The sequence below is a fragment of the Eschrichtius robustus genome, chromosome 15, assembly GCF_028021215.1.
Source record: "Eschrichtius robustus isolate mEscRob2 chromosome 15, mEscRob2.pri, whole genome shotgun sequence".
Classification (NCBI taxonomy): domain Eukaryota; kingdom Metazoa; phylum Chordata; class Mammalia; order Artiodactyla; family Eschrichtiidae; genus Eschrichtius; species Eschrichtius robustus.
This window is the reverse complement of record NC_090838.1, coordinates 13,318,609-13,334,880: the sequence shown is the minus strand read 5'-3', so window position 1 is coordinate 13,334,880 and position 16,272 is coordinate 13,318,609. Positions and strand designations below refer to the sequence as shown.

The 16,272-nt window shown below is 43.6% G+C and overlaps 1 protein-coding gene across 1 annotated transcript; it reads right to left on the bottom strand.

Moving 5' to 3' along the window:
* Positions 1–15,377: 15,377 nt before the first annotated feature.
* MSGN1 (mesogenin 1) lies at positions 15,378–15,959 on the bottom strand. The gene has a single exon (XM_068564141.1). The coding sequence runs from the start codon at positions 15,957–15,959 to the stop codon at positions 15,378–15,380; it is 582 nt and encodes a 193-aa protein (XP_068420242.1).
* Positions 15,960–16,272: the final 313 nt, after the last annotated feature.

Sequence of the window (16,272 nt, the reverse complement as noted above, 5' to 3'; positions counted from 1 at the left end):
GAGAGACTCTAATAGATGTCAAGTATAATTTTTTTTTAAATGTGTGATTATCGCCTAAGATAGGACATCATATATCCCTACTATCTCCTATCTTCTTTTGGTATAAACGCTAGCTTGAAGGAAGGATCTGACTTTACATTAGAATCTGGAATTCAGAGATCTGAACAAGAAGAGTATGGAACCAGCTTTTACAGAAGAAATACTTGTTTTCAGACAGCAGAAAACCCAGAAACTAAGGTCCATAAAATTGAAGGAATTTTCCCCGAGAGATACTTAAAAACAAAAAAAAAACAGTGACGTTAGCCAAAGACTAGAATAGTTTGAGAAGAATTTCCTTGGAATTATATGTATATTTCACCCCCTATTTATCTACAGGAAGAAGTGCTGGCTTATATCACCCGAGAGAACATCTCTCCCAGAGCCATCATCTTGGCCACTTCACAGACAAGCTAAGCACCTTTTCACCCAGAAGTCAATGACACTTCTCCAAAACCATATCCTTATTTATATAATGGGTTTCGGAAGATGTCTAGACTTACAGCTTCTAATGTACACATGTGTGTGATATGTAGCTTTCAAGCATTGAAAAGCATGATGAAGCTCTGTCTGGTCATTGGAAAGAGCCTTCAAGTGAGACCTCTTCTTTCCTTCTTTGCTTCCATGTGTCTTAAACCACATAAAAATCAGTACTATTTAAAAATTTAATTAAGACTAACTTAGATCTTGCTAAAAGTACAAGAACTGAGCTAATCTTGTTCTTCTACCAAAGATTTACTGAGTACCTGATACAAAATAAGATAAGCTGAGTCCTGGCCTAGAGCCCCTCAAGGTGGGGTATCTGTATAATAATAACAAGTAAAAGAATATAATAAGACTGAAACAGACAAGCACCTAAACTATATTTTGACAAAAATACCGCACTGTCACATAACCCCTTGCTGCTTTCAGTGGTAGTTTAAAAATGCTATACATTCATTCCCCAGACGCAGAAGAACCTGGACAAAAGTACGGGGGGTATCAGATACACTGTGTACCTTCATGTGGTTTAAAAATGCTATACATTCATTCCCCAGACACAGAAGAACCTGGACAAAAGTACGGGGGGTATCAGATACACTGTGTACCTTCATGTGGTTTAAAAATGCTATACATTCATTCCCCAGACACAGAAGAACCTGGACAAAGGCACAGGGGTATCAGATACACTGTGTACCCTCATGGTGGTGGTGGTAGTAAATGCTTCCATCACTCCTGGGCCAAATGCATTCATTTGACAAATTACTGAATATTTGTGTCAGTCAGGGTTCTCCAGAGAAACAGAACCAATAAGATATATACACAGAGAGAGAGATTTAGTTTAAGGAATTGGCTCCTGTGATTATAGAGACCGGCAAGTCCAAAATCTGCAGGGAGGGCCATCAGGCTGGAGACCCAGGAAAGAGCCGATGCTTCAGTTCAAGTTGTAAGGCCACCTGTGGGCAGAACCCCTTCTTGCTCAGGGAGGCCAGTCTTTGTTCTGTTCAGTCCTTCACCTGATTAGATATGGCCCACCCACATTATGGAGGGCAATGTGCTTTACTCAAAGTTTACCAATTTAAATGTTACTTCTGTCTAACAATATCCTACAGAAACCTCCAGAATAATGTTTGACCACATATCTGGGCATCATGGCCCAGCTAAGATGATACATAAAGTTAACCCATCATACCATCTATGTGCCAAGTATTGGGGATATGGTACTAAATAACGTACTGAACTTGTTTACTGATTAAGGTACATAAGCTAATGTCAGAGAGAATTTATCACCATGAACACCATAATGTAAGGTACACAAGTTATGGTAGAGTTGAAAGGGATGGCTGCAGGGGTGAAGATGGCTTTTAAGCTCTGCTAGTTGATCGAGGGAAAGAATGTTTCCAGACAGAAGTAATAAGAGAAAAGGTCTTGAGCTGAAAATAAACTTTTAAGAAATGGAAAAAAAAAAGTTTAGAGCAGAATGAGAACAGTGGAGCCTAAGACTCAGTGGGAACTAAATAAAAAGACATGCTGCCGTGAGATGTCACCAAAGCGTTTCCAGCAGGGGTGTGAGGCATCTGACTTGACTAGAGGTTGCACTGGCTTCTCTGGGGACTTCTGACAGAACAGACTGATCCAGGGAGGCTCAGTCGGGGCTGGTACTAGGTGGTGCCAATGGAAGTAGAAATTGAAAAGGATGTGGCTGGAAAGTATCTACTGCTGATGCTTCTGAATTTGTTTGAGTCTCTTCCCCAAGAGGACTTGGTTCTCTCAGATGCATCTGCTCCACTTTCCAAACACAAAACCCTCAGCAAAGCATGACTGTCCTACACTGAGGTGTTCAGCTTCTCCGTTTAAAGTATGAGAAAATAGGCAAAAGTCATTCTCAATACTGCTATTGGCCAAACACTGCCATTCCTCTGTTGCTAGCCCCCCATTGCAGAGCAAAGAAAAAGGGTCAACTTTCCATGAGGCTGAGAATGACTGTTGTCTACCCAGTGCTGACTCTCCCCGTTTTCCTTACTTACAGAACCTCAATTTGGTTGTCTTATACTTTACAAATGAAAGCACTGAGAAAGTGACTTTTCACTTTTGTCTCACGTTTTAAATGGAGAAGCCGAGCTCCATTGTGTAAGTCAGTAAATTATTTGGATGACCACCAGGACTTTCTCTGGCTTTGCTCTGCCAGAAATATTTATGACATATCTGGTCCCAGCACGGGCAGGGTAGGGTTAGAAGATCCAGGACTCTACTCCCCATAGCAGTAGAACAATCTTTCTGGAGGGAAAGGTATCATCAGCTTACCCAGTATATCACAGGCAGGGTGGTGGAGAGGGGAGCAAAACAAGGGCTGGAAGATGGAATCAGGAAGATCTTCCTGGATGACCTGGAGTATGAATCCAGGATGGGACTCTCTGGGCATCCAATATGGACTTTAACAGCTTCTCACAAGTGTTGTCTCTGAAACACTCTTAAATGCCTTTTCAGCTTTGTTTTATGGTCATTGCTGAACACCAATCTCTGCCAGCATTTATCTTTATATGGAATTTGCCACCTGCTTCAAACAGTGTTTCCCAGTGATGGTAGTTAGGTACAGTGCTAGGTGCTACGATACCTACTTTATAGATAAGGAAATTGGGAAACTTAAGGTTGGGTGGGGATGGAGGAGACCCTTCTGTTACTGCTGATATGAAATTCCCATCCAGAAGCCCCTCCAGGACAAAGGAAATGGAGACTTTGGGGGAGTTTGTTCTAGATTTTATTTTAAATTCTTGCATCTGTTAGTGAAGTTATTCTATGGTTTTTTAATTACTCTATGTTTTTCCCTTTTGTGCTACATTTCTTAGGCTTTGCTGTTAATATTATGCTGTCGTTGTAAAATGAATTTGGAAGCCCCGCCCAGAGATTTCTACTTACATGTCATTGGCCGGAACCAGTGCACATAACCGTCCCTTGCTGTAAGAGAAGCCAAGAGACTTAGGTTTATTTCTTGTCACTGCCCATAAAACTGAGGCTGTGTTAGTAGAGAAGGTTGTGTTAGTAGGGAGAGTGAACATTGGGCAGGTAGCAATAGTTCTCAGCCTCCTGGCAAGCTGCCTCTCCTTCGATTCTCTGGGAGAACTTATGTAAGATTGAAATTGTATGTTCCTTATGTGTTGGGAAGAATGTGCACATAAAATCACTGGGGCCCACTGTAGATAATTTTCATTACTGAATTCATTTCTCTGATGATTATAGAACTACTTGGGTTTTGCATTTTTTTCTTGAATGACTTTTGGTAAGCAGTATTTTCCTTGGACATTGTCCATTTTCTCTAAATTTTCAGGTATATTAAATTAAAGTTTTATGTAGTGTTAGCTTAGCTTTTAATATTCTATTTTTTTTAAACTTCAGATAGGTTATTTCTGCCTTGTCTATGTTTTCATTACCAGCTTTACCAGAGGTTGATCGTTAGGCTTTTCAGAGAACAGCTGTTGCTATCGCTAACGCTGTTGTCTCTTCGTCATTTTATTAATTTTTGCTCTCACGTTTATTTCCTTCTTCTGTCTTTGAGTTTATGTTGCTGTGATTTTACTAACTTTTTAATTGGATGCTTAGCTCATTAATTTTCATTTTTCTTCTTTTCTGATGTATGCATTTAAGGTATATGTTTAAAGCTAAATGTTCTAGATGTATTTCACAAGTTTTGATAAATAGAATTTGCCTCATTCAGTATTTTAACTTTCCTTCTGTTTTCTTCCTTAAACTATGAATTCTTTAGAAGTATGTTTTAAATTTTCCAAATGTGTTATTTTCTGTTTTTGTTTTTAATTTTTTCTTTTATTCCTTTCTAACTTCATTGCATTGTGGTCAGAGAACAGTATGATCCTGATACTCCAATATTTGTTGAGACTTGCTTATGGCCCAGTATGGGGTCGGTGTTCATAAGTGTTCTACGTGTGCTTAAAAATATGTACTCACTAATTTCTGGAAAGTGGCTTCAAAACAGGTCTATAGAGTTCACAGTTAAAAGTTCTAACAGGTTTTTCAAATTTGTTCTGTTTTTGTTGTCATTTATCTGTTTCTTTTTTGCCTTTATTGCTCTATAAATGTGGAACAAGTTGTTCAGTTACTGAAATTTGAGGAGTTCTTACCCTGCTCGCTAATTCCATTGATTGTATTTGCTAACCTTATGGTGTGTGTGTGCCTTTTTGCACTTGTTACTTTTCCCTTATTTGTAGCAAGACTCCGGTGACACATGGCTGGAGGTCTGTGCCTCCAATAAGTTTGTAGTATGCTTCTACCAAGCACCCAAGGGGTATTATGGGTTCAGAACCAATTTTAATGTCCATTTCTGTGCTTCCCCAGGCCCTGAAAGTAGTATACATTTGAACTCTAAACCTATGTATCATGCAGACTCGTGGCTATATTGCTTCCATTAGGCTCCAAGCACACCATTAACTTCTACTATGACTAAGAATTCACAGCATAAAATTTACTGAATAATGTTGTAAAAGCTGTTTATCAGTTTTCAGTTTTTAGATTTAACCTATAAATAAAACACAGAACAACTCATTGTAGTTAGAAAACAAGATTTATTGTTATAAATCTTGCCAATGTAAAAAAATGGAATAATTAGGAGATGCAGTATTTGAAAAAGGGTAAATGCCGATTTCTCTGTCTTTCATATATATCATTTAAAATCATAAGGCAAACTCCAGAATAAAAAAGTGTAGTAGTTACCATACGACCCAGCAATCCCACTACTGGGCATATACCCTGAGAAAACCATAGTTCAAAAAGAGTCATGTACCAAAATGTTCATTGCAGCTCTATTTACAATAGCCAGGACATGGAAGCAACCTAAGTGTCCATCATCGGATGAATGGATAAAGAAGATGTGGCACATATATACAATGGAATATTAGTCAGCCATAAAAAGAAATGAAATGGAGGTATTTGTAATGAGGTGGATGGAGTTAGAGTCTGTCCTACAGAGTGAAGTAAGTCAGAAAGAGAAAAACAAATACAGTATGCTAACACATATATATGGAATCTAAGGGAAAAAAAAAAAAAAAGGCCATGAAGAACCTAGTGGCAAGATGGGAATAAAGACACAGACCTACTAGAGAATGGACTTGAGGATATGGGGAGGGGGAGGGGTGAGATGTGACAGGGTGAGAGAGTGTCATGGACATATATACACTACCAAATGTAAAATAGATAGCTAGTGGGAAGCAGCCGCATAGCACAGGGAGATCAGCTGGGTGCTTTGTGACCACCTAGAGGGGTGGGATGGGGAGGGTGGGAGGGAGTGAGATGCAAGAGGGAAGAGATATGGGAACATATGTATATGTATAACTGATTCACTTTGTTATAAAGCAGAAACTAACACACCATTGTAAAGCAATTATACTTCAATAAAGATGTTTAAAAAAAAAAAAAGTGTAGTAGTTGTCTAGCCAAGGAGGAAAGGTAATTGTACTTTGCATTTTCAGTTCCTCCATACTGTCTGAACTTTTTATTTTTTTATTTTGCTATGTAATGAATTGAAACATATTTTAAGTAATACTATGATTTCAAGACTGAATTCAAGGCAACAGCTTCTTTCTGTAGTGTAGTTTAGTTTGGGTCTCTGCCTCCAGGCTTGATCATTTACAGCCAGCCCAGTCTCTGCCATCATGAGGCCATCTACCCCCTGCCGGCCCCACGGGGGGGCAAGAAATTCACCTACTGCCAACTCTCCTCTGCTGAGCTTGCTGATCTAACTTTTTGAGAAAAATATCAGGTAATTCACCAGAGCTCCTGAACTTAAGGGGAAGGAAATTAGCATTTGCTTCATCAACCACTGTGCATGTCACGTCCCATTTAATCTCTCGCTCCTGGCCATGAAGTAAGCTTTGTTCCCCCATTTTGCAGATAAGACAACTATCTGGAGTTTATGAACCCTGTGACTCTGGAGGCATTGCTAAGGAACGCCAAAACAGAGCGCTTTTTACTAAACCACCGGGCTTCTCAGTTTCCCGGACCACGAAACAAAGCTGTTCCTCTGCTTTGGTACCGAGTCTGTTCAGAGCCTGGCTGAGAGGAAGGGACGTACGTGGCCTTCGTTCCCCCTCCCGCCCCCAGGCTCACGCTTGAGCACCGCTGAGGGTCGCATCTGCTTTGCTCTTCCCTCTCCTCAGTCCAGGACCAGGTCTGCAGGATTGCCTACTCGCCCGGAAATAAAGTTTTCTGAATGGATTCCTTGTTTTCCAGCCAAGGGGCCTCCCTGACAGCGGAACAGTCGGCCGACGCCCCTCGAAGGGAGCCTGGCGGGCGCTGAGCCGGGCTGCGGGGACAGGCCTCGCTGTCCCCTCGCCGCCCAATTCAGATACCCGAGGGCAAGCTGGGTCTGGAAGCAGCGACCGGGTGCCTGGTGGGGAGGGAAACTGACCTCAGCATTTCATGAAAAAGGCCTCGGTTCACAGGATGGACGGGGAATTCCAAAGGTGGGGGAAATCGGATCCGCCTCGGGTTCCTGCCTCCGCCAAGACGCGCTGCCCTACGGCGACTGGTCCTCAGCGTTGCTGGACGTCCTCCGGCCTCCGGAATGGAAATTGTTGTTCCTTCCTGGTATTTAAAATACACACACACCAAACAAACAGAAAACAAGGCCCTAGCGTTTCTCTGGCACCTCTTGCTCCTTTTAACTAGAGCCCTTTGTGATGGAGCCCCTGGTCCCTCCCGGCCCCCCAGGGGCCCACTTCGGCGCCTCCAGCCTTGTTAACAGCGTGAAAAGCCCGCTCTGGGAGCCCCTCGGAGGCTCGCCCGCTGCGGTGATTAGGGGCGGGGGCGAGGGGACAGCGGAGCAGGACGGACTGAAAGGGCCTCTTTTGCAAGAACCAGAGACCCCGAGAAGTGACTGGAGCGTTTTACTTGGATTTGCATACTTATTTAAACCGCTGGGTCATCCCCCAAACACGAAAACTGAAAGATCAAAATAGGGAGGCGTTTGCATTCCCTTAACTCAGCTGTAAATGGAGAAATACATCTCACCGCTTCTCCCGATCCCTCATTCACCCTCCTCTCCAGTTCCACTGGGATGCTCTGTTTCTGTGTCCTTCCCACCCCTCCAGCCTCAGCTCTCTCATTCTGTAACCCCTCAACCCCTCCTTTCTGCACTTCCAATCCCCAGAGAACGCCCCTCCAGACTCACTCTCTGAGCCACAGTCCTCTCAACCAGTCATTGAATCTTATTCCTCCACCGCTAGCGTGTAAGCTTGCAAAGGCCTGGGGTCCTGTCTCTCTCCCAAAAACCAAACACAGGCTAAGAAACATACCATCAGTTCATCAACTCTTGTTCGGTGAATAAATTCATCATCTTCACATAGTCTTACAGAATAGAGTTGTTTGCTGAGTCCAACCCCTTAGTTTAGCATCCGGGCCCTTTGTAACCTGTATCCAAACTCACTCTCTACTCTCTCTCTCAGCCCAGGTGCCCTCATACTGTGCCTCTCACTGATTCCTGCCTTTGGACCTTTGCTTTTGCTGTTCTTTCTCTCTCGAACTGCCCTTGTGTCCTATCAAGATTCCACTTCTCCATCTAGGTTCAAGTTCAGTGCCAGCTTACCTACGAAGGCAGGTACCCCGTCTAACAGAACCCCTCTTTCCTTCCCTTATTCCCACTGATTTTAGGCACCCTTTAAAAATGTCTATCGCTTTATTTTTTGCATGTATATGCTTATTTAGGTACAGGCCTATCTCCCCCAACTCCATTTAAACTTCTTGAGAACGAACACTACATTTTGTCTTCACAAGGTTATCATGAGGATTAAATGAGATCATGTGGGTTAAGAAAGAGCACAACGTGACTTGTGTTAAATGTGTGTCATCTTGATCACCCTTCACCCACTTGTTGCTCCAAGGCCCAGTACTCAGCTAGCTTCACATGTGCTTGATAATCTATACTGCATGAATGATTAAAAAATGAAAGGGGCCCTTAAATGCAAGCCAACGCTGCATGGAGGTCTATGCTCACAAGCAGCGTAGGATGAACAGTGCCTGACTGTACCTAGCGAGGAAAGAAGATCCCGGCTTCATCTGCTTCATTTCTCCCCCTTCCCTCCCTAGGAGAGCTCTAGAGCTGGGCAGGTGTGGTCAGAACAGAGGGAGGGGCAGGTACCGAAGGTGGGGGCCGATGATGGGGAGAGCGGGAGGGGGGAAGGACAAAAGTGCGGAGGAAATTTTTTCGAAAAAATAAAATATGAGTGAGATACAGGAAAAGCAGAAGTGGAAAGATGATTTTAAGAACTATTACTAAAGACTGGATTTCTTCGTGGATATGTAAAGAAGTACAACATAAGAAGGAAAACAAGAAAAACTAGAGGATTTAGTAACTGAGCCAGCGGATCACATCCTCAGTTGCTCATTACAAGTGTGTGATGTTCTACGCCAGGTGCGTTGATCGGGACTCGGATAAGTAACCACCTGAGTTAGGCTGTGGGTGAGAGAGGCCTCTCTCATGTTGAGAGTCAGTTTCCCCACAGCTGGAAGGGGGTTCAAGCCCTCAGCCTCCCGGTCCTGCTTTCCTGTACGTCTCCCTTCCCTGCCCACCAAACTCACTCTGCGCTTCAACCAAACCAGCCAGCTTTTGATCCCCAAACCCCAGCGCTTTCTCGGACCTCTGTGCTTTTGCACATGCTGTTTCCTCTGTTCAGGATGCCCTTGGCTCCCTAGAGGACAACTTCAAGAGCCTCCTCCTGTGTGACGCCTTCGCTGAGTCCCGCCAGGGGCATCGGGTCCTTTCATCTCTTTACTTGTCCTTCTCCCTCGCTGGGCTGCGCGCATCTCCGCTCTGCATCTGCACCGCCGCCGAAGGGCTGTCGCTGAAATCTGACTCCGGTCTCCTTCCCTAGCCCTGTATCTGGTCTCGCAGCTCCCACCATTATTGCACGTCTCCCCTCTGTTTCAGTGCCGGGGTACTCAGCCCACTGCCTGACTCTCAGCTGCCCCACAATATATTAGGCTTTTGATGTGTGTTAGAATCCTGGAACTTAAATTACTTAAATGTCACCTGCTTTCTCTGCTAGGAAGTAATTAGATGTGCAGTAAAAACAGGGATGGGGATCTCTTGGGGATGCAAATTCTCGAGTTATGAAGGGGAATAAAATTCTGTTCAAGGGTTTAGGCTTTTGTCACCCTTCCTTACATGCAGATACAGATTGTTTTGTGTACACACGGATGAGATTCAAAAATTCAGAAAATGTTCCATAGAAAACCCACCTTGAAAAAATGTACCATAGAGCACATTTTGTTGTTCTGTTGTTATGAGGATCCCCTTAGGGGCAGGCTTTAAGGCACAGCTAGATTTCCTTTGGAGACAGAAGAGTTTAGCCAGAAAGTACCAGACCAGGAGTTTAAAAACTTGGATTCTGGTACCAGAGCTGTCATTTATTCATAGTTAGGATATTTTGTCATTATGAGCCTTAATAACCTCATCTGTAAACTGGACATAACAATCCTTGTTCAACTTCATATATAATTAGGTTAAATAGGAATTAAAGAATTAAATAGGATAATGTATGTAAAATGCTTTGTAATCACCAAACCAATATAAAGACACACCGGGTGTAATAGTAAGGGCTTGGCGTGGAACCTGCTGGGGTTTGATTCCTGGGTCTGCTGCTGATATGTTGCACGAACTTGGATAAGTTTTCACTTCGCTGTGCCTCAGTTTTCTCATCTATAAAATGGGGGAAACTTTAGTCCTTATTTCATAGGGTAGTAGTTATTTCTTACTTCATAAGGGCTTAAAATAGTTATTTCATGTAAAGTACTTAGAACAGTGCCTTACCCAGACTAAACACACAATAAGTATTCGTTGTTGTGCCATTATTGTTAATATTATGATTGCCATTTTTCGTTTCTTCATTTTGCACCCAAAAGAAACTGAAGGAAATGATGTGTAAACTGTAGTCCCTGGGAACAAGTACTTCTGAAATCTGATCTGTGATCCCTTTGGAGGCATACATTTCCGGCACCTGGAGCTTAGTATTGTCAAAACAATGAGTCAAGCAGCCCTGGGTGGAATCCTGGGCCCTGCACCAATTATGTGACCTTGGGCAAGGTGACTTGGCTTCTCTGAGCCTGTCTCTTTATTTGCAAAATGGGCTAATATTAGTGATCTCCTATTGTTGGCTGTTAAGAGTAAAAGACAAAAAGTATATTGAGTCTTTGGCCCTGAGACTGACACCTCAGATGATGAATCCACAACTACTGTTGGCCTGGCTGGGAATAGCCTGTGCGGTGCCTTCTAAACTCTCCTCCCTCCTGCACAGCCCTGACCTCCAGCCCTGCTGGGCTCCCCACTTAACTTAATGAAGAGAAGCAGAAGTCAATAGAGTTTATATGAGAAAGAACTTCATGGGAGACTCTGCTAAGGAAAGGAGAGTCAATAGCCCCAACCCCAAGAGACAAACAAGTAAGTGTGCTTTCTCCCCAGACTTCTCAGAAGTTTTTTGCTTTCTTCCTCCTCAGGGATGGGACTTTCTAGAACCAAAATAATAAGAGCAAGTCCATCCAGCGCTGCTCTAAGAGGCACTGCTTAGTCTTCAGTATTTCATTGCAAGGTAGAGGTTATCTCGGCTTCCCAGCAGGAGGACAAGAGGTGTTTGCCAAGCTCTTATTGCCATCAAGCCAGCTTGGACTGCGCCCACAGGGGTCAAGGCCCAGGTCCAGTCTCCTTCCTGCGGCCTGGAGCCTGTATGGGAATCAAACAACGCCTCACAGGAGTCACATAACATGCTAAGCTACTGTAACGGGAGCTCAGAGCGGCAGCGCCAAAACTCACTTGCACATGCATCTTCTTTTGCTGTTGTTTTTTTTTTAAGATGGCTTAAAGTAAGGGTAATTCCGTCGACCTGTCAGTTTGCTGAGGCTCTCTCCCACCCCAGCTCTGACCTCTCTCCCAATTAGCTGATGCGGCTGAAACTACAAGAAGAACAAAGAAACCTCAGCCTGGTGTGAATCGTGGAACATTTTATTGAACACAAATGAACAGAAGAAGTCAGGTTTCTCTGTGGATTAAGAAGGACTCTAGGCGCCAAGCAAGGAGGTGAAAGGAATTTTGGAGGAAATGTTTGGGGCAGAGGCAGAAGTTCAAAGGGAAATAGTTTAGAGGACAAGATGAAGAGCCCTTTCAGAAATGCTTCAGACAGTAAAAGAAATGAGGGCCCCAGAGACGGCGAGGCAGAGACAAAGCTGAGAAACCTGGGAGTGAGCATTTGCCGAGAAAGCTCTCTGTCTGCTCAGCCCAGGGCACACAGAGTCGGCTGGAGGAAAGGGCAGCGCGATTCTACAGGAGGGGCCCGAGCTTTTGGAGTTAGAGCTGAACTCACTCGCTGCTAACGAGCCAACCACGTGCCCGCAGCTAATCATGTGGCTTTACACCATTTAGCTGTCCTAAACCTTCGTTTCCTCATCCTCAAAATGGGACTGATAAATCCACCTCCAGGGGCGCTTAGGAGGATTACACGAAATTATGAGTGTGAAAACTCTGACCACAACATAGTAGATGCACACAAATTTTGGTTCCCTATCCAAGCACCAGAAATAACTTAATCTTGAGCTACGCTTGAGCCAACTGCTTTTAACTGCTTTGTAGAGGAATTAGGGACCCGGTCCAGCTAGCTCTCCTCCCCACTCGGGAGGCGACTTCACTGGGGATTACTGCGGAGTCGAACGCTGATGTGCTGCTGCCTCTCCTGGTGACGGCCTGCCGGGGCCGCAGGTGGTGACGGTAAGACAAGGCCCTGGGCCAGAGGCCCACTCCCAGGAAGCTGTCACCCTCTCCAGGCTTTCCAAATGCCTCCCCTCTGGGGAGGACCTTAGGAGTCCCGAGGGCAAGCCCACCTAGTAGTTGAGTTGGTGGCTTTCCAGAATTTTTTGAAAGTAAAGACAGGACCTCCTAACCCATCCACAGTATTTTGTCCCCAGGGCAACCAAAATTACTCAAGCTATTTATAAACCATGCTTAAAGCTTGAGCTTGAAAAAATCAAAAGCCAAGCACATTTGGGTTCCACTCTCTTTAAAATGGCAAGGAAAATACCAGTTGGTCTAGACTCTGATGAAAGGCTGAACACTCCCTTTCCCATATTATTATCCTCTCTAATTCTCTTCCCCCGACACATGAAACACCACACACACACACACACACACACACACAGGAACAAATACACGTACATCTGCACACACATACACGCTCACATGAACACCTGTACATGCCCAGGGTGGAATCCCTTGAAGAAAATCTTGATCTTATTCAACATTTTCTTGTTTCTCCTGTAAGGCACCAACAAGAAATACATCAGAAGCAGATGAAGATCTGTATACATAGGATGACATTTTAGCAACTGTTCCCCACTGTCACCCACCACCGTCAATGACAAGTTATACTTATTTTGCAGTTATAAAAAGATTAATCAGAAATAAAGTTAGATTCCTTCTTTGCACTATGGACAAAAGTAAATTGCATGTATATTAAAGATCCACATATAAATATTAAAATATTTGAAAAATCAAAATATTTGGATAGCCTTGGAACTGGGAGAAGTTAAGCAAAGGGAAGAAACACATAAGCCATTGAAAAAAAGAGGAGAGATTTGATCATATACAAATGAAAAGCTTCAAAGAACAAAAGATATCAGAATCAAAATCATAAATATAAGATACCATACACAAAGATGATAACAAAATGAGAGACTGGGAGGAAAATTTTCAATACATATAGTGTGCAAAGAAATCTCCCAAATTCTTGACAAGAAGATAAATAACCCAATAGAAAAATGGCAAAGAACATACACTGGAGAGTTATAGAAGAACCAAAATGAGCAATAGTCACAAAAAAATTTTAAAAGATGAGCCATCTCAAATTGTACATAGGGAAATTAAAATTAACACAAGAACAGCATAACCCTTTTTTAATCCATTGAAAATTTCAGAAGATTGATAATATCCAGGGACATCGTGGACCAGCTGCTTCTGTCCCATAATGTTGGGGGAGGGTAAATAACTACAAACTTTTCTACGCCTAACTGTATTTATTTAAATTTACAATGTGCAAGCACACAACTCTGATCCAGGAATCCCATTTCTGGGAAATTTTCAGGCTAATGATAATATCAGTGGATAAAGCTAGTTGTCCGTGATGTTTGTTAACAGCAGTTTTTGGTAATAAAAAATTGAAAACAACCTAAATATCATTCAAAAGGTGATTAATTAAACAAATTATGTTTAGCATAGCATACCTGTGTTATGGAACATTGTTTGAACCTCTACTTTCCACTATATTTTTCACGTGTGACTTAGGGCAAGTCTGTGCTTCAATTTCCTCATCTATAAAATCAAGGAAATAATGGTACTTACAACATAGATTTATTTGTGTTAAACCGGAAGGACTTTTACTATATATTGCTAAGTTTAAAAAAAGCAATTTTCAGAATTCAAGGTATTCTTAACAAATGTATATACACCTATATTTATTTGTATACGTTTGTATCAGCAAAGGAAAGAAAGTGGAGAAGTTATATATTAAATTGTGAACACATCTACTGCCTTTGTAATCTGTTATTAAAAACAAGAAAAATAACCAGTAGAAAAAATGACAGGAGACAATTCACCAAAAAAAAAATGCAGCTGGTTAATAACAATTGGGAGAAAAATTCAGCCCTAAAAATGCCTACTAGTTTTTGAGAAACTCCTTAATTCAAAGCCTCCATTTCAATGACATGTGCCATCAAATCAGCCAAGCTGAGGGTGCTACAGTCACCACCCTAAGATGAGGTACTGTGAAGAGGGGGGTGTGTTTGTGTGGGCGTGCATGTGAGGTGATTTGGGGGGTGTAGGAGGAGGAGATACGGATAAAGAAATAAATCCCTTTGGAGGGGTTAGTTATAGACTTGAGTTCTAATCCTGACCCTTTCACTTATCTCTAGACTCAAACTAGTCTCCTATTCTTTCTGGGCCAATCTCTTCATTTGAGAAATGAGTAAGTGAAGGGATTCAATGAGGTCATATTCACACCCGGCCTGGCTCAGGGAGCGCCCACCCTCCCAGCTCTATTCAAGCCCCGGCTGTGATGCTGAGTCTTCCTCTTTTTCCTCCTCCTTCCAACCCCCTCATTCTCTGGCTCCAAGAGCCTATAAAGCCTCCTTTTCTTTCCCTTAAGAGAGAAGGGGCTGGTCTTTAAACTCTCCACTCTGTCTTAATGTAGCCTGTCTGCCTGTGAGTTTCTATTTCCCATGACACTAATTTCTTCCGCATTTAAGTGATTTTGTTCCCTGCAAAAGCAAAGGCCTGCTTTTAGTCTCACACACACACACACACACACACATGCACACAAACAAAATAAAACAGGAGCGCTGTAGCCCTTTACTTGACACTAATCTTTCTAAATAAGAATCCAGGTGTCACCCTGGATCCCGTACAAAATACAGGTTTAGTTAGCAAAAGAAAGAAAGCTCCCCCCCAAAAATGGCAGGAGAAGATTAATTGTAACAATTTTACACAATTGAAAAAATGCATTTGAAATCATTGACCCTTAAAAATACCTTGAATAGACAGAAAAGGGCAAAGCCAACTGTCTCTTTGCAAAGGGCAAGTCTCTTGAGAAATGGTGGGAAAACTGGAAGCAAAAGTACCTGCTGTCTGGCAGTTAAGTGTTCTGGTGGTCCTGACTAGTCCAGTGGGAATTCCCTTAGAGCTTTTCAGACAACAAGGTCACCACGCTCACTGTATAAAGATAACCAGGTACTGCTGTGCCGTGAGGTGGTCCAGGTCTTTAAAGCTGCTCTGCCCCCGCCCAGGGGGCTGGATGGTAAGTCCCTGAGTCCCTGGGCCGAGCTCAAGTGCTCTGGGGCCGTGGCTCTCGCCCGCTGTTGAGAAGGTCTGTGAGTTCTCCGATGTACTTGATGGTGTACTTCAACGTCTGGATCTTGGTGAGCGGCTGGCCCCTTTGGCTGTAGACAGGTGGCAGGTAATTCCGGAGGGTGTGCAGGGCATCAGCCAAGGTCCTCATCCGGAGCTTCTCCCTCTCGCTGGCCTTCCGTCTCCGCTGAACGGACATCCTGACTTTGGTGCCCTTCTGGGTTTTGGGGCCACCAGCGCCCTGCAGATAGGCAGGCTGGAAAGCTAACACATCATAACCCACCTCCACCAGGCCGCCAGTCCCAAGGCCACTGCAGGCATTGCTGCTCCCATTGTTGGCACCTCCGTGCCCACAGGACAGCCCAGCCACAGCCGGACAAGGAGAAGAAGAATAGGACTCCATCGATGGGGCCGGAGAGAGGCTCTGGGTGGGAGAGGCCTGGGTCAGCTCAAAGGGCCCTGCCCTGTCTTTCCAGTCCCAGGAGGACAGCAGGCCAGGGCTGTCGGAGGAGCCCAAGCCGTCTTCGAGGCTGAGGAAGGTCTCACGCAGGTTGTCCATGCCTGCGACACAACTGCAGAGAGAACGACTCCCTGGCAAGTGAGAAGGAAAGTTCTGCCGCCCGGCCAGGGCAGAGGTCTCTTTTATGATGGTCGGGGAGAAGTGATGAAGTGGGAAAGAGGGCCGGGTAGAGGGAGTTCAAAGGAGAAACCAAGGACCAAGATGGAAAATGAACTCTTCAGGTGTCACTTTCTCCTCATTGATAATTAGCATCTTCCAGCTAAAATGTCTTTAAACAGAAAGGCCTCTGAGAGAAGAAAAAAGGAATTATCTTGTTGTAACTAACCCAATTAAAGCTGCATAACTAGACTTA